Below are 22,711 nucleotides of genomic sequence, written 5' to 3'. Positions count from 1 at the left end.
ATATTGAATTTATTTGTTCATTGCCCAGCATATGAAGGAAAATTGCCACCAAATAATAAACAAGCAACAATCATTGTAGGAATTCATACCATGGCAAATATTTGTTGAGTTTTTGTATCATAATTGTCCTCAAGTAAAGGACAAAGAAAAAGATTTTTTTACATATTGTTTAAGCAAATATATCTTGTATTATATTTTGTGTTGAAATTTCTTATACATGTACCTCATCTCACCAATAGTTGTAAAATAATTTATAAAGTCATTAAAAATTTAACAAAAAAACAATTTGACATAAGACATGGGTCTTAAAACAAACATCGTACCCAGGGAAGGTACATTATAAATGGGATAAATGAATATAAAAGTCATTTAAGAATTTTCCCTCTTCCAAATTGAGATTCTGATCAATTTATTGGTGTTTAAAGCCACTTTCAGGATCGAAAACTCACATTTTCCACTCCCCCCCCCCCCCATTTTTTTTTTAGAAGAATCATCTTTTCATATGTGCATAGATCAGTTAGAAATCTTTGAAAAGATATCAATCATATGGATATCAAATATTTGCATTAACTATGAAGTGTGATGAACCAAACGAGTATTTTATTAAGTCAATATCCCTTTCACTGTGCAGGTTGTGGGAATGGGTAAAAAATGTATACTACTTTTAATGTTTATCATTACAATTCTATACTTACGTAGCAGGTTGTGTGGGGTCATCTGCAAGTTCCACTTCTTCTCCCTGGATTTCATTGAAGCACTTTTCACAGTATATGTATCTGTCAGAAAAAAGCCCATTTGTCCGTTTTCTGTTATTTTTGAAGGTGATGATGAGGATGATGAAAATGCAATATACAACAGCATCACAGCACAAGCAGAAAATAATTGGGGAAAAAGAAAAAAATACACAAATGATAACTATAACACTACTACAACAATTTAAAACTAATATCAACAAGGAAAAATATTTTGGTACAATCAACAGATATTCCACAAATTAACCAAATGAACAATCTTATTTTTAAGTACCATCAGGAAGATGTCACAAAAGCTAACTTGTAGAAAATAAAGCATGTTTTTTCAGAACAGAAATATTTTCAATGAAAATGTTCCAACATGATACTATTTTTCTTCAGTATGATTTTACATATAAGCACACCCTTTTAATAAATTTTAGGGAGAAATAATGATAATGTAACTTTTTAGTCGCCTTGTATTTCAACAGTATATAAATCCTATTAAATATCATCCTTCATATTTAAGACATTGGTGTGTCATTAATCAGTAACAATGTACTGTCACCCAACTAATTAAAGACATTTTTTTCCCTTGCAAAATTCATCAGAATTAAAAAAACATGAACAAAATGTGTGAATATATCCAACTTGATTTGGTTAAAACTTAAAATAATAAAAAAAAAAGTTAGAAAATTGTTGACTAGAAAGTACTAAATATAAAAAAAAGGACAGTTGGTAGTAATTGGAAGAATATCTGCTAAACAAAACAAAAATTAACATGTAGAAACAATGTTTTAGTTTGAGGGAAACCACAGAATAAAAATTCTTGTCTGAAGCCTCTCCATATTCTTTATAAAGCAATATAAGAAAGAACCTTCAGCTGCTCAGGTTTCAGAGACTTTATAAAATGTACAAATTATTAACTAGATACCCTGAAAGCAATTTATATCAGGAGTGTGTACTTTTGTCTAATTTCATTGATAGTTGCATATGTGATCCCAATTTGACTGTGGACATGGGAGTCACTCAAATTTATCAACTGTGGGTTGTTACATTTTCCTTTAGAATTTTGTAAGAATGACAAGAAAAATGAAGATTCTATATTTTAGGAAGTGAGGTTTTAAACAGGGCCTTCCATGCGTTTAATTCTGAAACAACTCTAGATACATTTTTCATATGCTTTTTTCTTTCTTTTCAATGTGATTTAATAACTGAACAGCATCAGGCACAAAAATAATGTGCAAGCAAGCAATGATGGTGATGAGAAATGATGATATTGAAATCAATGGAGTACATTTAAATACTGATCCACTGTTATATCATAATGTACAAAATCTACCATGAAATATTGAAAATAACTAATGGCTATTCTGTTGAATGAATGCGATAGGGTAGGTAGGGAGAATTTGTTTGGACAAAATTTGTGCGCCATTAATGATTGCTGAAAGTACATTGTATGTTGATTTGGATTAAAGAAGTCCTTTCTTTCCCTCCCCCATCCTAACATTCATTCAAGTGAAATAGCCATACACATACTGTGGATTCATTATTATTTGTGGGATACTCATTTTGTTGATTTTGTGGGAACAGGTCAACCACAAAATTAAATGTTCAACAAAGGACAAATTTCATATAGGCTTGTATGCAGTCTTCAGCAAAACCAAAAATTTTAATATCCATAACCAAGTAAGTTTTCCTTAATCCACCAAAATAAATGAATCCATAGTCAACACATTGTACAATTATTTGAGCATATACTACATGTATACAAAGCAGAAATTAATAATTTCAATTAATAGAACTGTAACAACTCATTGGCAATAGCTTCCACGAAAATACTTGTTTCTATTTTGGAAGATTTTTACTATCAAGTCAAGGTATTCTACAGGACTATTCCCTCTGTAGTTATAGTAAAGACTTTATGGTATTAAAGATGTTTATACATGAAGATATCTGCTTTTCTTCTCATACATCAGTAAAAAAAAAAATTACGTGTTTATTCTTTTTCATTTGTTTTTTTTTGGTTACATTTAATAAGTATTAAAACTATTGATTATGCTTCAGTAATCTAACACACTTGCCTATTTTGAAAACTATAGTAAACAGCATCTCTTGATATGGTACAAAGTTGTTTGCCGTAACAGCATAGCACTTGTGGACTGAAAACATGCTTTCTTCCACAACAGTAACCTAAGGATTGCATTACAGCATCAATTTCACCCTCAAATACTTCGGCAAGCTAAAATAAAAGGAAAGAAAGGTTTGAATCACAATAATAAGTTTCATACTATAACCTGTAATATGAAATACCAATGTTTTTCTACAAAGATAAAGTTAATAAAGTAGTGTGCTCATGAATCAGAAAATGGGTAGTCAGGGGTGATTCCACCTGTATCCTTTCAACTTAGACAAGTCTCATTTTTCTGTATCCATTTTTCACTCAGTCCCATGTTAACAATCCATTTGTTTAATTTTACCTTTAAAATTTTGAAATAATGTACTGCTATGTGCATAAATTCAAATTAATCAAAGATCTAAAATATTTATTACAATTTCTTTAAAAAGAATCAGCTTCATATCAGCCATGAAGCACGATCATAGGATTCCAATACTATTGATCGAAGTCACATGTACAGAATCACAACTGAAAAATATGGTTTCTATGCTCATTTGACTTAAATAAAATGCTTATATTATGTAATTGTAGAGGAGGAACATGTTTGAATATCTCTTTTCCTTGTACCAATGAGTGTTGTAAATTTTCAAATAATAAGCAACCAGGAAGTGTGTCCATGGTAGATATAAAATAACTTACAGCCTACAAATCAACATGATCAAACTGCACATGAAATATAAAATCTTTCTTTTATTCAATCAAAGAATCTACTGTCCCGACAGACAGACAGATCTCTTTGTGAATTATATCTTTACCTTTAAAGCAAATTTGTAAACTCTTGAAGTTTTCCTATTATACAGCCATGCATTGTCCATCATCATCCAAACATCATCACAGAACTGCCATGGATCAGCATATTGCCCTGTATCTAACTTTCTTCGTATTAATGACAGGTCCATTGGAGTCTTTACTATGTCAAAGTAATCCTGTTTAAGATAATAAATGGTACTAATGAAAAGAACACAAACAGCAAACTTCATACACCAATCACTTATGGGTCCAAGTGCATATGCTTTTCCTTTATTATATTGAATTAAGTCTTAAACATATTGGACTATAAGAAATACAGATGATGCTCCCACTTGCATATTAAATAAAATAATATGGACAAGGGTAAAACTTAATGCCCCCTTTGATACAAGGAGGGAGGGGGATAAAAATTTAAAGGGGCTATATATATATTGCTGTGAAAAGAAAATTAATCCTACCAAACCATACTAACAATTATTATTGCTTTATTTTCAAAATATCTTATCTGCACACTTACTGGTATTCCCAATAAGACTGGGTCAACTGGTTGTCTGAATGGCATAGATTCTGGATCTTGCTTGTATAACTTCTCTAGCACCGGCATCAAAGATTGTCTTAATTCATCAGGTTTAAATACTGAAAAAGTAGAAATCAATATTATGATGGTTGTAATTTAAATTATAGTTCAGAGGTCATGTCAAGGAAAGCATTCGCTCCAACTTGAAGAACTATTTTTTCAATCATCCTGAATCATCGGGAAACATTTCACTGACAAACTAAAAATTTGAAGGGTTAAGTTTGTGATGGCTTGGCATTGCTCAAAATATGTATTTTAAGGATATTTAATATCTTTAAATGATATAATATTTTGGCAGTTAAACCATACACTGTCAGATGGCCAATATAAAAGAAGTTGCAAGATAAAAGAGATATTTGTAAACACTCCTGATTGAGGAGCTACCTACTTTTTTTGCATCTAGGTTTGGATGAGCCAGGTACAACTACGTTGTTGGGAGTTGATGATGGTGTGGAAACAGGAATGCTTGGTGACATGGATGGTGTTTCCATTGGACTTGGTTTGGTTTCACTATTTTCAGTATCATTGGTTGTAAGCTCAGTCTTTGGAGATATCATAGGTTTTATGTCACTTGTATCATTTTCTGTTTTTATTTGAGAGGACTGAAAAAGTAAAAAAAATTATGATTTATACATTCTCAAGTATCTTAGATGTAACATTAAAATAATACATTTTATCAGTCACTTTCCTTCTACATACTAATTTTTCTTTAATTCTGGTTTAAATGAAATGATGTAGCAGTGATCTCCCTACAACTTTTGGATAACATCAATTATGCTTAAACTGAAAATTTCCAGGAGTAATGTTTCTATCAATGAGATGCCAACAGTGTAGGAAACTGACGCCTTTAACTATTAGTAAGTTATTTACATCATTGTGTAAAGGTCTTAACATACCAGAACTCATTATTTAATAATAAATCAGTAATGCTTTCTGCAGTTTTTTTTTCATATGTTCTTTCTAATTTTATGTTTATTCACATTTTTATTCTTAAAAATATTATTCATGGGGTACCATTTTTTTTTTATTACAATGTAAAGCAGGATAAGTAAGTAATCATATTTCAATGCATGTGTAAATCCTGATTTTGGTGCATATTTTTTTTAAATGCATCATTCAATGAAAAAATTATTACTCTTGTTTTGGTTGTTATACTCAACTTCATCAATTCTTCAATTGTAATTAATCTCTATATAACCATCTCCTATGTTGTTAAAAACTATTTGAGCCTATACAAATACCTGTGAAATCTCTTTTCCACAATGAATTCCAGGTTCTTGTTTGATGTCCTGCTCTGTTTTAATTTCCATCTTGATTTCTTGTTTAATATCTGGTTTAACATCCTGCTCTATAGAGTTAGTAATTGGTGTTACTGAGTTAATGAGACTGTTACTAGCACTAGTGGTTACTGTTGTTGTAGACGTAGCAGGTGCTGTACTGGTTGGCTGTGTAGAACCAGTTGTACATGGAGCTGTCAGAACATCTACTAATGTTTGGGGCTGACTACCACCATTTTGATTGAGACTAGTATTTATATCTGCGGACATCAGCTTGTCTGCTTGTAATGCATTATGTAAATTTTCTAATGACTGTAAAGAGATAATAAAAATAGTTATCAATCTTCAAATTTATAACCAGTTTGTTGCTGATAAAGGCTCCTCCATGCTATCAGACATACTCTAAAAACTATTCCATTGAAAAATAGAAGAGATATTTGAATAACTGCCCTTATATGATAGCCAAGTCCAATAAACTATGAAAAAGGACCAACAAATTGGCAAAACAGAAAGATACATTTCTTCAATACTATTTAAATTAACCCTTTCGCCGATGAGTCCCGGTTTACCGGGATTTACACTTCAGACAGCTGACGATGAGTCCCGTTTTACCGGGATCAGAATACATCTTTTATATTTCCCGCTCAAAACAGTGCAAACATGAGTTATCTTTCTTTGATGAATACCCGGATTAAAGTGTAAACATGACGCTTCCGTTTGTTGAAAACCGTGTCAAAATCAGAGGAAATTTATGGAATTTACGAGAATTTGAAATGAGGGAACATATTTTTTGAAAGAATATGGAAGAATTGAAGCCAAACTAGTATACTTTTTTGACATAAAATGTTGTTTTTTTGTACAAAACACTTGGAATGGACATCGTTCAGTGTGAGGAATTTGTACAGCCTCATAAATTTTTTCAAAATTTTGCCGTTTTGGGTTAAAAAATTACGATTAGGGGTGAAAGAGCAGAATTTTGAGAATTTCACCTATATAATGCCGAAAATTGGAAAATTTGAATATTTTATGAAGAAAAAATTATCAAAACATAAACAAAACTGTAAACATGGTGTTAGTGAATAAAATAAATACACAAATACCTACAAACAGGTTTTTATTGATATTTATTATGAAGATCTCCCACTTGAGTAAAAGTAGCTAGGGAAGCCATCGTCTCGGAGTAGCTTCTGTCTGGGCAGCAATCGGTGAAAGGGTTAAAGAGATTTGTTTGAAAGGAAATTTGAGTAATTATACAAAGTGTTGAAATAACCACAGTTGGACAAAATATACCATAATGCATCCCCTACAGGCATATAAAATAAGTATGAATCGAGGAAAGTAATTTATGTCTAACCTGTACTACAAGGTCTACCTCATCATTGGCCTTTTTTTTTTTTATAGAAAATTGTCTTACCTGAGACGATGACAACTGTGATGATACTGATGTAGGGTTTTGTGACAAAAGTGGCTGTGGTGAGAACTGTGACAAAATACTGGATGCTGGAGCAGGACTTCTCTGTGTCAGCTGGCTAACTGATGCTGGAGATGGGGGAAGTTGTGGTCGTGGCTGAAAACAACAGAATATAAATACTTATTAAGAGCCAGCATTGGAATGTGGGCATGTTTGAGCCTGTAACATTAAGGCATATAATACAATATATTAACATGACCAGAATACAAAACCCTTAATCATCTCCATAAAACATAAAATCAATTACTTATTTAAAATATTAACAAGAGGTCCAAAGAAGTCTATCATTCATTTATCGTGAAAAGAACAATTCTTATATCAAAAGATCAATGTAAACATATTTTTTAATGTTTTTGTAAACTATCCCATGACACATTATTGATTAATTTTCCCTTTTTGTTACATGCAGAGGCTTTGTATAATGTTTTTAAGTGTTTTTCAAGATTTGTTATGAGGCTATTCCTGGAAAAAAATGTAAGAGAGAGGGCAGTTTGTTTCAACACCTGCCACCCAGACAATTCTAATTGAAAAAGTGTGAAAAATAGTTTTGATAATCATCATCCCTGTAGTTTTAATATGAAGTACCTTCTAAACCCCTCTACATTTTTTTTGGGGGGGACCTCAATTTTTGTGCAATATAAAATCTACTCAGGACAATATTCACCAATATTTACGCAAAGTGTTGAAATAACCACAGTTGGACAAAATATACCATAATGCATCCACTACAGGCATATAAAATTAGTATGAATAGAGGAGAGTAATTTATGTCTAACCTGTACTACAAGGTCTACCTCATCATTGGATCTTTTTTTTTGATAGAAAATTGTCTTACCTGAGACGATGACAATTACCCTTATATTATCAGTTAAAAGGAAAAATGTACTTATATATTGTCCAGCAAATTTGTTAGCAAAGGTAATGATTTAGGAAGTCACAATGGTTGCTTTAAGTTTTCACCTTGGTCAAATTTTGCCATGTTCTAAGGAAAATAGCATAATTTTGGAATGAAGAAGACAGACATCAAAATGATGATTTGTTTTCAAATTCTAGTAAGAATAAATCTTTATCCACTATCATATGATATTGGAATCCAGCTGCATTCGAAAAATTGGTATTGGAAGACCCTATCTTTGTTATTTTGTATTCCTAGTAGGTAAAAGATCTATGAAGAGTGATGTAACAAAACCGAGTGAAATAATTAAAATTGATGTAAAATTCATACTTGAGGAATAGGTTGTTGTGGTTGTGGAAATCTGTTTTTGATGTTATCAATCTGTTGAGCCTTAAGCAGCTGTTGCTGTTGATTTAAAGTTCCCAACTGCTGAAATATCAAGAAATTTTTTTAAATAACTTCAGGTCTCCTACATTGTGTTTTTGGATGGCGCTTTCAAATTTGTCTATTTTCACATAAACTATATTTGGAAGATATGGAGTATATTTTTCTCTGTGATGAAGATGAAGACTGTCTGTTTTTGTTGCGCATGTACTGCTTTTGTGTCATAAATGGATACTCCATATTCTTTATTCTTTTAATACAGGATAAATTCCTTTTGAAACTGAGGGTTAAGGATGTACTTAGGTGAGGTTTTGGAAATTGTGTCAAATGTTCGGATTCCTCAGTGTTTTTCCATACAATACAATGTAAAATATTTTGCCCCATAACACCCATTTATTTTTCCATGTAAGACTTAATAGCTCATGAAAGGTCATTTACCAAATTTTAGAAAATTCTTGATTTTCTTTCTTTTGTTTTGAGACCAAATAATACCAATGCAAATGTAAGGTAAAAGTCCAAGTCAGCCTTTTCCCGCCATATTTTAAATCTCAAATATCTCGAAAAGGAGGTCCATGACCTATGAATATTTTTAGCTTATTTTTATCCTTAATTGATGCTCTATCAGCTTAAAGTATCAATTTTAACTTCTTAATTTATTAATTTTCACCTAACCTCACCAAAGTACATCCTTAAGTGGTGAGATTTGAAAGAGGAGTACTCATTAGCTTGCGGCGCTACAATATTTGGTTTTTACTTTAGTACAAAGGGCCATATGTATCTTATTTCTTTTTATTTTGTTTAATTTGTAACTAGGTATACAATAATGGCAGCAGTACAAATTCATAGTTTGTCAATTTTATCAATTCTAGTTGCACAATCCTATAAGTCCTCTTGTCAGGAAAAACAATTAAATATCTGGCAATTTTTTTATATCAAAAAGGAAAAAGAAAGTTGTTAAAATTAATCAATTCAATTAAAAAAAATTATGCCTTATGCTGCGGTGGGACCATAAAAAAAAAAAAAAAAAAGGTGCTCCGCAGGGCACAGCTTTATATGACCGTCGACCGCAGATGTAAAACCCGGAACAATTGGGGCAAGAAGTATGGACACAAAATTCAAGCTTGATACTGCTCTGAATTTAGATTTTTGATATAATATGAGTTTCTGACACACAACAAATGTAAATATCTTACAAATCTATTGAGCAATATTGTGCAATAAAAGATTTCTTCTTCAAACTTTTCAAAAATTTGGAGTTTAAACTAAAGTTATAGTGCGAAAACCAATGACGGCGACGCCAACGTCATACTAATATATAACCGCAAATTATTTTTGCGGTCGTATAAAAAGTATACTTGTTTGGCTTCAATTCTTCCATATTCTTTCAAAAAAAATGTTCCCTCATTTCAAATTCTCGTAAATTCTGTAAATTTCCTCTGATTTTGACACGGTTTTTAACAAATGGAAGCGCCATGTTTACACTTTCATCCAGGTATTCTACAAACTAAGATGACTCATGTTTGCAATGTTTTGAGCGGGAAATATAAAAGAGGTATTCTGATCCATACACTTAAACACAAGTTATTGTTTGAAAACTGCAAAGATTTTCATTTAAGGCCCCTAATTACTAAACTATTGGGACCATAACATCCAAAATCAATCTCAATCTTCCTTTAGTGGCATTGAACCTCCTGGTAAAAATTTATAGATTCATTCACTAAAACTAAATTTATTGTCTGGAAACTAAATGTGTCTTTGGATGACGCAGACGACATGATACCATTATACGACGCAAAAATTTTATTTGCGGTCATATAAAAAGTACATCAGGAAAATCCTCTTTAAATGCTATATTACCTGGGTTAGAGTATTTTGATCCAAACCTAAGGCTGCACGAGGAGCTCCAAAAGGCTGATTTTGTTGTGGTACATTTATCAAAGGTCCATCTATAAATAAAAAACAACAATTCATACAACCAACAGTAATAGAACATAACATCTGATAAATCAGTTACAGCAGATTGCATTGAGTGTGTAGGTAAAGGTAGAATCCTTGGTTAGTTTGCTTGTTAGCTGAACCAAGAAGTCATCATTAGGTAAGGTATACTACCTCTCCTTTGAGAGTAGACTAGTCTGACACATAAACAATCTATCTTTCTGTAGGACTAGGCTACTTCAAAAAGAGGCTACTATACCTTACCTAATAATGACTCCATGGATCAGCTAGCAGGCAAGCTAAACAAATATATATTACCTTTAACTACACACTCAATGCAATCTGCTGCAAATTGTAAACAACTAAGTGTTTCACATAGCATACTGGCTGACAGTCACAGATTTGAAATAGCACATGTATATTATTTTTTAAATTTTAGAAGAATGGACTTTTTAATGTAAACAAATATTCTGTGAGTATTGCATTGCAATACATAGTCCCCTACCAGTTAAAAATTAATTGTATTGGAACAAAATTCGAAAATTTGATCTATAATTTGCCATGGTGTAAACTATATAACAAATATCAAGTCAATATCTTCAAGACTGACAAACAAAAGTGTTGAAAACTGAATATTTAATTATTTGCATTATATCTTATTATAACTGTCTGTTACCCACCCTTGTATAAAATATTTTCAAACAAAGAGGGAAAACAGACAAATTACAAAATATGACAGATACTAACTTGGACCAGGAGGTCTTGTAGGTGCAGTTTTCATTCTCTGTAATCTTTTCTCTTCAAGTTCCTTCTGAATTTTATAAATTTTTTCAGCCAACAGGTGGTAATACTCCTCCTGTAAATAAGAAATCACAACTTAATTTAAATCAATGTTTACAATAAAAGTTAACATCTCACCTGCATCATTATTGTTACTAGAAAATAATTAGCTGAAAGTTTGTCTGGAAATGGTCAAACTACACAAAAGGTTCACACGATCAACTGCCGTATCCAATATTCACAGTTGTTCTAACATTAAAAACATTTTGAAAATTAAGGCTCATAATTGTTTTTAACAAACTGGATCACTCATCTAGTATCTTTGGCTAAAGTTCATAATGTTACAAAGGTAATCTTCAGTTCTGGGGACCCTTTTTACTATCTATATGTATTATCAATTAATATCATATCGCATACTCCTGTTCTTTTATCTAACATGTCTAACAACTCCTTACCAAGTGGAATTTAATGCAGGGTTAATCAATAATCATCAAAAATGTTTTCAAGTTAAAATAATAAGCCAAAAAATATTATCCTGTATCCATAAAATTTGTTACAGCTCAAAAATATCCTGCATCTATCCAAAAAATTTATTTCTTCTTACACAACAAAATTTAGAACATGGATACTTTAAAATATCAAACTATTGACAAAGACATAAAACAAATCAATAATTAGGTAGCCGATATCAAACATGCAAACCATGAAAGTTAAAAGAAACAATTTTATTGGTATGCGAGAATTTCAGACTTTATAGGAAACTTGAATTGGTTCAATACATTGTACACCTCTTGTACAATATGTTACATCATTCCGTAAGAGAGATGATCAGGATATATATTGGGATGTTTTGCATTTAAGGAGGATTAATGACCAACAGAAGGACATTGTTTAGTACACCCTGCTTACAAATGAGAGTATAGCAATGTATTGTGATTACTTCATACTGTACTCCTACATACCCTACTGTTGGCAGTATCATACATGTCACCTTCGACTTTCCTGGCATATGCAACAAGATTGGTCATTCTTCTGTCCTTCAATGCGGCAGGATCTGGTGTTGGAAATATGGCTTGGACCCTGTCAAATGTTGATAATCTTTATGAAATAAACAGAAGCTTTGTTAGCACTTAGATCACCATATTTAAAGAAACCATTTAATTTTTGATAGAATTTTTTTAAATTATCCTCTCAAAAGAAAGATATTTGAAAAATTTTGTTACATAGAAATTTATCAGACATCAACCTTTTTTCTTTTATTTAATCCATAATTAACATCTCTTTGTTCAAAATATGACTCAATTAAGTGTTAAGATTATGGTGATCTTGAATGCAACTAACTAACTTCTTCTTAAGTATACTCATTTTTAAACAATATTAAGGCTATCCTATCTAAAAGTACCAGTAAAAGTCGTGGAATTTTGCACTGGGTGTTGGTATTATTTATCATTGTCAGACTTTATAAATTAAATGGAAAATGGAAATCAGGAATCAATCCGAATATGTCAAAGAGAGAACAACATTGAGAATCGAAAAGGGAATCCATCCAAACGTGTCAAAGAGACAACAACTTTTTTCGTGTATGTTTTCCAAGTGCAATAACCATAGATTTGCACATTCCTCCCTGGAACAAAAAAATGATTATTGTGCCCTATTATGATGCAATAAGGGTATGTAACAACAATGATGCACATTCACAAAATTCTTCTTTTTAAAGCATGATATGTTTAATAAGTGATAGATTATAACATGTCATTTTCCATATTGGAGTTACTTGATGATACAAGATGGATATTGAGAAGGACATGGTTATATTCTATAAGTACTGCTTATTTGCCATACCTTAGAATTCTCTGAATTAGATTTGTATTCCGTTCCCCCCCTCTGGTTGGTGAATTTTCTTATGTCAGACCATTCTTTACCCTTATGATTTATACAGAAAGTTTGACAGTGTTTAAAAAGTCCTAAAATCTTCATTATTCAAAGCAAATTTGAACTCCTGCACTTTACAAAAAAAAAAAACACTGACAAGATCTACAAGACTGCACCTATTCATTTCAATTTGTCTCCCTTCTGATCTTGCTAGTATTTTTTATCGATTGTTGCCTGCTTAGCATTTAGGGATGTTAGTAAAAGTTGTTATTCTTTCACAAAGATTGTTCTAAGTAAAAAGTATTTTTGGGGAATATTTTTCTTCACTGTTCTTATATTAGGAGTTGCTGGTTACTTACAATTTGTGAACCAAATGATTTCTTAGGTCTTGAGTTACACTTTGGTGCCATTCCTTTGTTCCCCGTGCTGCCTGTGCCATATTTGGAGCAGGACTTGAACTTTCAATGCTTGCTAAATTTCCTAACGGATTGTTAGAACTTGATATGCTTGATAAACTGTTTGACTGGTTTCCTACAGCTATTGAGTTGAGTCCTAAAACAGTTGTACATAAATCAGTCATCAAATTTACAGCATTTTAGCATAATTGATACAACACTACTACTTTCAAATCCAATGAATAGAAAGTCAATGGAATCACAGAATCAATTACTGTACATTTACACCATTTTCCCAAAGTTTACAGCATTTGTGAAATACAGCTCATCATAACTTGATTATTTCATTCCACATTAAGGGAAGTGAATACATTACATAAGGGGATAACTGTTAATGTGATTATAAACTTTCAATGGCCAATTCTTACCAGTTTGTCGTAAGTTACATTAGAAAAGGCCAACAATTAAAATTCATTTGTTTGTTTGAGCTGACAGAATGGAAAAAGGCAGCATACACAATATTTATTTTGGGTCCTTAGTTGAGGAGTGTCTACATCCTATAAGAACTATTTAACCAAAATAAGTTCCCTAATTAGTTACAGCAAAATGCATTGAGTGTGTAGGTAAAGGTAATATCTTTGGCTAGCTTACTCGTTAGCCGAACTCAACTGTGAAGTCATTAAAAGATTAACTATACTAACCTCCTTTTGGAGTAGTCTAGTCCTACTGATATATAGATTGGTTATCTGTCTTGACTAGTTTACTCTTAAAGGAGGGTCATATACCTAACCTAATAATGACATCCGGATCAGCTAGTCAAAGATATTACCTTGACCCACACTCTCAATGCATTTTGCTGTACACAATTTTTTTATAGCATGTTACCATGGTTACTTTAATCATTTGTCTAAAAGATTAAGATTTGACATCAGCAGATAGCATGTAGGGAGTAAACAAAATTATACTAAGTTCTGTAAAGATTGCTTTCATTTCAAATCTTATATTTCTTTTTCTTAGTTAACATCAGACTGATTTATACTGTCTTGTTCTTATGAAGTGATGTGCTGAATGAATGTCATAGCATAAGGATTGGCATATAAAATATGTTCAATATAAAAAGTTACAATATTGAAAAGGTACACAATGGTGAAATGAAGAGTTCAGTTGACTCAAACCTTGGATGAGCATAATGGTTATGTCAGTTACATAAGACTTAAGTCTTCCAAGGTTCCACTGTACAATAAGGCAAACACTAAATATAACTGTTACATAAAGGTTAGCATATAAAATATTTAGGCATGTATTACAAACTGTTTAACTAAATCATACATTAAACTATAAATTGTCAAAATTTACCTGGTGAATGTGAACCAGCAGGCCTCATGTTAAGACTTTGTTGGCCTCCAGGTTGCTGACTTGGTGACCCAGTGTAAGGTAATCCAAGAGCAGCATATGCCCTCTGCATCTGAATGTCTGATACATTTGGAAGACTCTGTGTGGTGGTAACTGGTTGACTTGGGGAAGCAGCAACAGCAGCAGCAGCAGCAGTAGAACTTCCTTGTGGAGCTGTTAAAACACTACCCGCTACAACAAAAGGGAAAATTTAACGTGACTATTATCAAATGTTATCATTATTGTATTTCAGTCTTTTATATTTTGTTGACATAACTGACCAAAAAATAATAAGAGTGAACATGCGATCTTAGGTCTTGCCTAATAACAAAATTATATACTTACGGACATTTGAAGCCCCTGCTGCCCCACCTGGTCTTTTCTGGTCTGAGGCATTCTTCAGTGGAAGACAAACTGGACAATCACTCCTTGTACAGTTTTTCCAATGTGTAATTATCTGACGTGATGATGCACAGTGAGCAACTAAAAATATAAGATCATTTTTTAGTAAGCAGAAAAAAGAAAATCTTGAGATAATTCTCTAAAAAATTATTTATGAAAGTCAGACTTCAGGTTCACAAATATTGTGTCAATAACTCATAAGCCATGTCTTATAGTGTTTTAATGAAGGAAATTCCTTAGGACAGCCATAAAAATATTAATCTCTAATACAACAATGAAGTTCTACTGCATCATGTCTAACAGATTATACAGGTATTTTCTGAGTATTCCTAGAAAAGTGTTGGATTCTTACACCAAAATGATAAAATGATTATCTTCAATCTTAACTAGAGGCTCTAACGAGCCTGTGTTGCTCACCTTGGTCTATGTGAATATTAAACAAAGGACACAGATGGATTCAAGACAAAATTGTGGTTTGGTGATGGTGATGTGTTTGTAGATCTTACTTTACTGAACATTCTTGCTGCTTACAATCATCTCTATCTATAATGAACTTGGCCCAGTAGTTACAGTGGAAAATCTTAGTAAAATTTTACAAATTATGTGAAAATTGTTAAAAAATGACTATATAAAGGGCAATTACTCCTTGGGGGGTCAATTGACCATTTTGGTCATGTTGACTTCTTTTCAGGTCTTACTTTGCTGTACATTATTGCTGTTTACAGTTTATCTCTATCTATAATAATATTCAAGATAATAACCAAAAACAGCAAAATGTCCTTAAAATTACCAATTCAGGGGCAGCAACCCAACAAAGGGTTGTCCAATTGATCTGTAAATTTCAGGGCAGATAGATCTTGACCTGATTAACAATTTTACACCTGTCAGATTTGCTCTAAATGCTTTGGTTTTTGAGTTATAACCCAAAAACTGCATTTTACGTTCTATTTTAGCCGTGGCGGCCATCTTGGTTGGAAGACCGAATCACCTGACACATTTTTTAAACAAGATACCCCAAAGATGCTTGTGGCCAAGTTTGAATTAATTTGGCCCAGTAGTTTCAGAGAAGAAGATTTTTGTAAAAGATTACTAAGATTTACGAAACATGGTTAAAATTGACTATAAAGGCCAAGAACTCCTAAAGGGGTCAACTGACCATATCGGTCATGTTGACTTATTTGTAAATCTTACTTTGCTGAACATTATTGCTGTTTACAGTTTATCTCTATCTATAATAATGTTCAAGATCACCAAAAACAGCAAAATTTCCTTAAAATTACCAATTCAGGGGCAGCAACCCAACAACAGGTTGTCCGATTCATCTGAAAATTTCAGGGCAGATAGATCTTGACCTAATAAACAATTTTACCCCATGTCAGATTTGGTCTTAATGCTTTGGTTTTTGAGTTATAAGCCAAAAACTGCATTTTACCCCTATGTTCTATTTTTAGACGTGGCAGCCATCTTGGTTAGTTGGCCGGGTCACCGGATACATTTTTTAAACTAGATACCCCAATGATGATTGTGGCTAAGTTTGGTCCAGTAGTTTCAGAGGAGAAGATTTTTGTAAAAGTTAACGACGACGGACGACGGATGCAAAGTGATGGGAAAAGCTCACTTGGCCCTTTGGGCCAGGTGAGCTAAAAAGGTGAGATTACAAACCTTGGCATGATTTGCCAGCATTACAAGTTGTCATGTGATTAAGAACATTTTTCATGGTTTTACAATGTGGAAGTCCACATGTTTCTCCATTATTCTGTTGTCTTCGTTGGCACTTGTGAGCATGTAACAAGAGCACTAATTGTTGCTGAATAAGTTTCCTCTTGTCTGGGTCTGCTGTAGGAGGCTGACGATCTCCACCAGTTGGTCCTGGTAATCCAGCATTTAAACCAGCACTTAATTGTCCACTAATTCCTCCAAGTGTAGCTTGTGGTGAATTTTGCTGAAATAAACAAAAAGTAAGAGTAAGAAATAGAACTGAATAACATAGTTTTTCCATCAAGACAACTCAAACCTTTCAAGCACTATAAAAATGAAAAAGTTTGGTTTGGGCCAACATTTGGCCCTGATTATTCAGATCAATGTTTTGGGTTAAAAAAGTGTCTTGAGTTGATGAAAAGACATGTGAAAAGTTAATAAAACATTTTTTGCCAAAATTTTATTTCCAAGCATTGATTTTTACATCCCAAATAGGTCAAAATGGAGATTATTGTGACATTGGACACAATCATTCAGATATCAACCAAATCAAGACCTAGGAAACATGGATTCCGCTAACGTAATATTCAAGTCTGACATATGCAAAATGAGTTTTTTGTAACGTCATGAATAGAACACATAAATTTTCATCATAAAGAGTTTTTTCCAATCTAGTCATTACATTAGCTAGTTACCTTGTGATGGTGGTCAGTAAATCCTAATGTCAAATTGCAGCTAGAATTAGGAACCATTTTGGGGCCTTATCAAACCTACTCCTTTAGTAGACAAAAAGTACTGTTACTGGTAACATTGCACAGAAATAAACTTTTGAAACAGATAAAAATATGTAGTACATTTTACATTGAAATATTTGCAACTTGAGATCACCAAGAGTTTTGGCTGTGGTTAATGGGGAATCAAGTCTTGCATCCTCCTTTTCAAATCAAAATTTGTATATTGGTGTGTTTTCTTTTCTTTTGTATGGTATTCATTGATTAGTTATGTGGAACTTGTATCTCCTATACATGTCAGAGACCTTCATATGAAGATTGAACTACTCACTGAAACTAAGTTGTTGCCTGGCATAGGTGAATGTGTTGTCATGATCGATGCCATTGATGGACTACTGAAACTCCCAGTTGATGCTGGTTGTCCCATGTTCATTTTGTTCTGTGTAAAACCAAAAGGACTACTCCCAACAGGACCGTTTTGCTAAAAACAAATGATTATGATTAGATTTTAGAATACATCTACATGTAATTTGCATAGGATTTTTTTTTATATACATATAACTATATATGTACAAAATAAATTCTCAATATAAATAACTATTTGTGCTACAATAAACTTAAAATAACTTTCTTTTACATGTACCATAACATAGACAATACTTAAGTTCTATAAATATCTTTGATGTCAAGTACTGTCAACATAATAATTCCCCTAGGAACTATCATTCAGCTTTTTTTAGCTACCTCTGCCTTTACCATGCACCCAACACAATTTAAATCCTTTTGTCAATTCACAGTTCTACTCTCTGGGTTTGTCATATTTTCCCCCTGCCCTTTCCAGAGTCCTTTGGAGATCACTACAACTGTACATAAATAAATATCATCACTTACGTTCATAAGCTGTGACTGATTTGAAGCATTTGGCTGTAATCCAGGATGAACCATGTTCATACGAGCTTGCAAATTCGGGTTATTAATGTTATTCAACATCCCTGACTGTGGTAAATTGGTCAGTTGCTGGCCTATCCCTGTCCCACGTCCTTGACCACTTACTGCATACTGAGGCCCATTATGCATCATTGGGTTTCTCTGAGCCATGGAATAACCTGTCATGCCACTTGGTATAGAACTTGCGTGAGATCCCAGAGAACTCATGACATTATTGCTTGCCATTGTTCCCATACTATTGACTGTGTTGGTGTTTGACATCATGTAGCTAGCACTACTTGAAGCAAAGTTTAACTCACTGCCTGCTGATACAGCTTTACCCATCATACTATTGTGTGGAGGTGAAGACAAACTATTCGATAATGGGCTTCTGATACTATTAACCGGATTATTCATCACATTTGGACTTCTGCTTGGAACTGGACTTGACTGAGATGGATTATTCTGTAAAAGAGCTGAAAGCTGAACATGTTTGTTCTGTGACGAGTCCTGTTTACCAATGTGGTTCTGAGTATCATTGTCATTTCCACTGTTCTGATAGCTTTCACTAGGTCCCAAAAGTTCATCTGGGAGATCATTCACCATATCAAATAAGCTCTGACTATTGTAACTGAAATCTGAAAATAGTAAGAAAACAAACAAACATGAAACATAAATAAGGTCAATAGTATTGTATATATTGAACATTGTATACTGCTGTTCAATAGTCATAAATCGACAACACATGATCTACAAATCCCAAAGAAAAAATAAAAGAGGAGAGCGAAAAGGTAAGTAAAGATTTTTTATATACATGTATATATATCTATCTATTCAATGCTAAAAAATTTAAGAGTGACACAAAAATACTTTATTTATATTCCAATGACATTTTTGACATGAAATGTCATGAATGAGCTTTGTCTGTTTAAGCATAATAATTTGAGTTTCTGGATTGGCTTATTCAACTCAATGCACAAGCCCATAAATCTGATTTCACTGGCAGCTTTTTTCATTCATATTATCAACATGAACCCGGGGGTCTCCTGACATGTTTGAGGCCCAATTGTGCAACAGTAGAAACACACTAAACTTTATGCAGGTTCAACACTGACTACTTCTAAATGCATTTCTTGATCCCTACCAAAGTTCTAAGTCAGTGACAGTGAGTGACTACTATAAAATTTTGACAGGCCTAACAGGTGCATATAATTTGAGATTTTCAGGCTGTAAGAATTTTACAGGTCTTAAGCTTTGGAATACTGTAAATATTCAAAGACTGCTGATAGATGCAACTAAAACATGGCAACCTAATAGTAGGTAAAATTTGATTTGGTGATCCAACATCAATTTTTGTCAGTTTGCAATGTTACCAAGGGTATAGTTGGCTGAGAGACCCGCGGTAGCTTGCCCGCGTCTAACAAGCGACTCCTGGATGACAATATACAAAACCCCACCACTCTTTAATAGACAGCATTCCGAAATAAATGGAACCAAATTAGAATTTCTGACATAAATGGAAATAAATCAAGGTTCTAGTACAGTATCTATTGTTTTGTTTCTAATGATGTGTGACCACTATCAATAAATCTGGCATCAAGGAAGCCATACAAAAACTTATCTTTTATGGCGAGGGAACATTTTTTTCTCATGAATATCTGTGATGTTCAATATTGGCAGAGAAAGCTGCATTACTATGAATACAGTACAATACAATTGACATCAAAGACCAGAGGTGATTTTACTGCAGACTTTGATGCTCAAATCTATGAGTTACACAAATGTATGTAGAAACGTATCAATTCAGCTTCCTGCTACATTATATTCAAGTTAAAATGTGCAGTAGCAGCATCCTGTCGATTCTCAATCAACATCTAGAAAATAAAATGTCAGGGATCTCCATGGCCTGTTTAACAATGGCGCCCGCCATCATTCAAATGTCTTGCGCCATCGTCAAATGACTCGCGTCATCGTTAAATTGTCATTTCGTATATTACAATCAAATTGATACATCCGTGTTTCCGGTTTCTATTCAGACTCGAAAGATGCATGTTGCACAGCATCACTTTGCCAAATAAAGTCATTAAAAACCTTTTCATTTGTCAACATTTGCTTTACAAATCTCTTTAACGATTTACATAACCTGTACAAATTGTTTTGTTGTTGCTGCAAATCAGCCATACCGGTAATGTGTTCTAAATTTGACAGTGTCCATGAAAAATAAGCTCCACATCATATGATTTTTAACCCCCATAACAATTACCAAAAATACAAGAAATCTACATGGGACCCTTCATGACAGCTTTTGGTCATTCTCAACTTAAAGGGGAACCATGAAGACTTGGCATTTGAATGGTTAAAAACGGCAATAAATGAAAATATTGATACTTCTAATTCTATAATGAAAATTCAAATTAATATAATTTAAATAAGCAATGAATGAGCATGTTCACCATTCCTTGTATGGAGGGATAAAATACTTCTGATCGCGCTCTACTGTACAGCATAGACACGGTTTGTAATGGTGAAAGTTCCTCCATCGTTCATTTTTCATCCATGGAGATCCCTGAATGTGGAAAGGGAGCCGTTTGAAATACATGCATGATTTGTTCATAAAGGACCAATTTAGAAATGGTTTTAAATTTAAACTGAAAGGATGCTGACTTCGGAAATCGAAATGTCAATAACAAATACATTAAGCTGAGAATGCACTTCAAAGCATCAGGGTTCTCACAAAGGATTTTTGGCCATGGCGAGTCAAGGGACTCATATTTTTTTACCATGGCGAGTCCAACAGTAAGAAGATGTTGCAATATAAAATATCATTCTATTCTCCATGACTTAATACAGTTATGTAGAGCAATGAAATGACTTTTTGATGATACTTTTGCTATTATTTGTTCAGTTCATATAAAATCTTTCTTTTGCTATTATTTGTTCAGTTCATATAAAATCTTTCAAGTCCAGGACCCATGGACTCACCTTAGCATGCATTTCATAAGGATAAAATACACCTTAATATCGCTGTACCCGGTCGACCCGAAAAATCTGTCCTGCTTGAACTATTGACATCATACAACAATCACTTTTCCTTTGTGGCTTCAGACATGTTGTATTATGACGTCAAAATGATGTCCAGTAATTGCGGACAACTAGCAATAAGGAGTATATAAATTGAACGTGCATCATTCCAATCGCATACACCTTCAATCTACTAATGTTATGTTCACCATTATATGGCAGCAAGAGTTGATTTATCAATCTGTGATTTAAGCTGATTTACCATGGGTTAGACTAACCACATAATTAATACATAAAAATATCAAAATTTACCGGTTGCAGGCTATCAAGACATATAACAAACTCATTCATTAGAGTAATCAACATTCAAATTAATCTATTCATTCGCTTTTTGCAGAACAGAAGAGTTAAATGTACAAGGTTTGCCATTTCAAAACATATATCAACATCAGACTCAGAATTGTATGGACCCTTTTGTAAACATTTCTACTTTCACTTTAAAATTAACAAATATGTTTGTTTCTTTTCAATTGCTAATAACTGTCACTGTTTAAATAATCAAAGTCACTATATTTAACATTCCCTGACCTGAAACATAGCATAGCACAAGGTGCAATATTTCATTTCAGAAACACCATGTTAAATATTACTCTTTACATTAACCTTAGACCATTGCTAACCAATATTCAAAATAAAACAAACTTTCAAATCAAATGAACACATACTACCTCCATCTGAAGATGCGCTTAATGCTGTTTTCTGTCGCTTTGCTGCTGGTGGCCCATCGACATTTTCTAGGGAAGAGAACTGGTCGGCCATGATGGTAATTTGCTTGTTCAGTCTTTGGTCCTGGTGCAGACAACGCAAAAATATTCAAAATATGTTATGATCCACAATCCAATATGTGATAAAATGCAAATAAATTCAATTTATGTAATGCAAATGAAGCCATGATGTCTGAAGGGTCAATGTAAATCGTTTTACATCACAGAATTTACCAGTTTTCCATTTTGGTTTTTTCACAAAGCCGATATATTCCGGTGATTATCGCTTCACATATTTACAATCTAGAACAAACTGATAAATTCCAATAAAAATACTATTTTGAAGAAAATGATAATCCAATCATAGTTTCTACGATGAAAAATTGGTTCTCTATTACTAATAAAGAGTCCCAAAATTCGACGGAAAATTCTAATTTCACCAACTTAAGATGGCGGCTGTTGATGAAAAGTTTTACGCTTGTCACAGAGCACAACGAACATAACCGAAGTAGAATTTTCTTGACGAAAAT

At 32.9% G+C, this 22,711-nt stretch overlaps 1 protein-coding gene across 24 annotated transcripts in view; it reads right to left on the bottom strand.

The window, feature by feature from the left end:
* The window catches only part of LOC139486840 (CREB-binding protein-like), a 35,891-nt gene extending 13,180 nt beyond the window's left edge, over positions 1-22,711 (bottom strand). Inside the window, exons 1-18 of one of the 24 annotated variants that reach the window (XM_071271869.1) lie at positions 22,146-22,711; positions 18,361-19,034; positions 17,801-17,950; positions 16,703-16,982; positions 14,984-15,121; positions 14,603-14,830; positions 13,211-13,403; positions 11,942-12,059; positions 10,947-11,055; positions 10,122-10,210; positions 8,211-8,309; positions 6,929-7,081; positions 5,479-5,826; positions 4,626-4,839; positions 4,178-4,296; positions 3,666-3,836; positions 2,816-2,973; positions 696-806 (exon numbers count right to left, since the gene is read on the bottom strand). In XM_071271869.1, the coding sequence (XP_071127970.1) occupies positions 696-806; positions 2,816-2,973; positions 3,666-3,836; positions 4,178-4,296; positions 4,626-4,839; positions 5,479-5,826; positions 6,929-7,081; positions 8,211-8,309; positions 10,122-10,210; positions 10,947-11,055; positions 11,942-12,059; positions 13,211-13,403; positions 14,603-14,830; positions 14,984-15,121; positions 16,703-16,982; positions 17,801-17,950; positions 18,361-19,034; positions 22,146-22,236 (3,443 nt within the window). In that variant the 5' untranslated portion in view covers positions 22,237-22,711. Of the gene's footprint in view, positions 1-695; positions 807-2,815; positions 2,974-3,665; positions 3,837-4,177; positions 4,297-4,625; positions 4,840-5,478; positions 5,827-6,928; positions 7,082-8,210; positions 8,310-10,121; positions 10,211-10,946; positions 11,056-11,941; positions 12,078-13,210; positions 13,404-14,602; positions 14,831-14,983; positions 15,122-16,702; positions 16,983-17,800; positions 17,951-18,360; positions 19,035-22,142 lie in introns of all 24 variants that reach the window. The other 23 variants (XM_071271877.1, XM_071271864.1, XM_071271873.1 and 20 more) reach the window with 23 other exon arrangements.

The sequence above is a fragment of the Mytilus edulis genome, chromosome 8, assembly GCF_963676685.1.
Source record: "Mytilus edulis chromosome 8, xbMytEdul2.2, whole genome shotgun sequence".
NCBI lineage: Eukaryota > Metazoa > Mollusca > Bivalvia > Mytilida > Mytilidae > Mytilus > Mytilus edulis.
The sequence above is the reverse complement of the archived record's forward strand: the minus strand, read 5'-3'. Positions and strand labels throughout refer to the sequence as shown.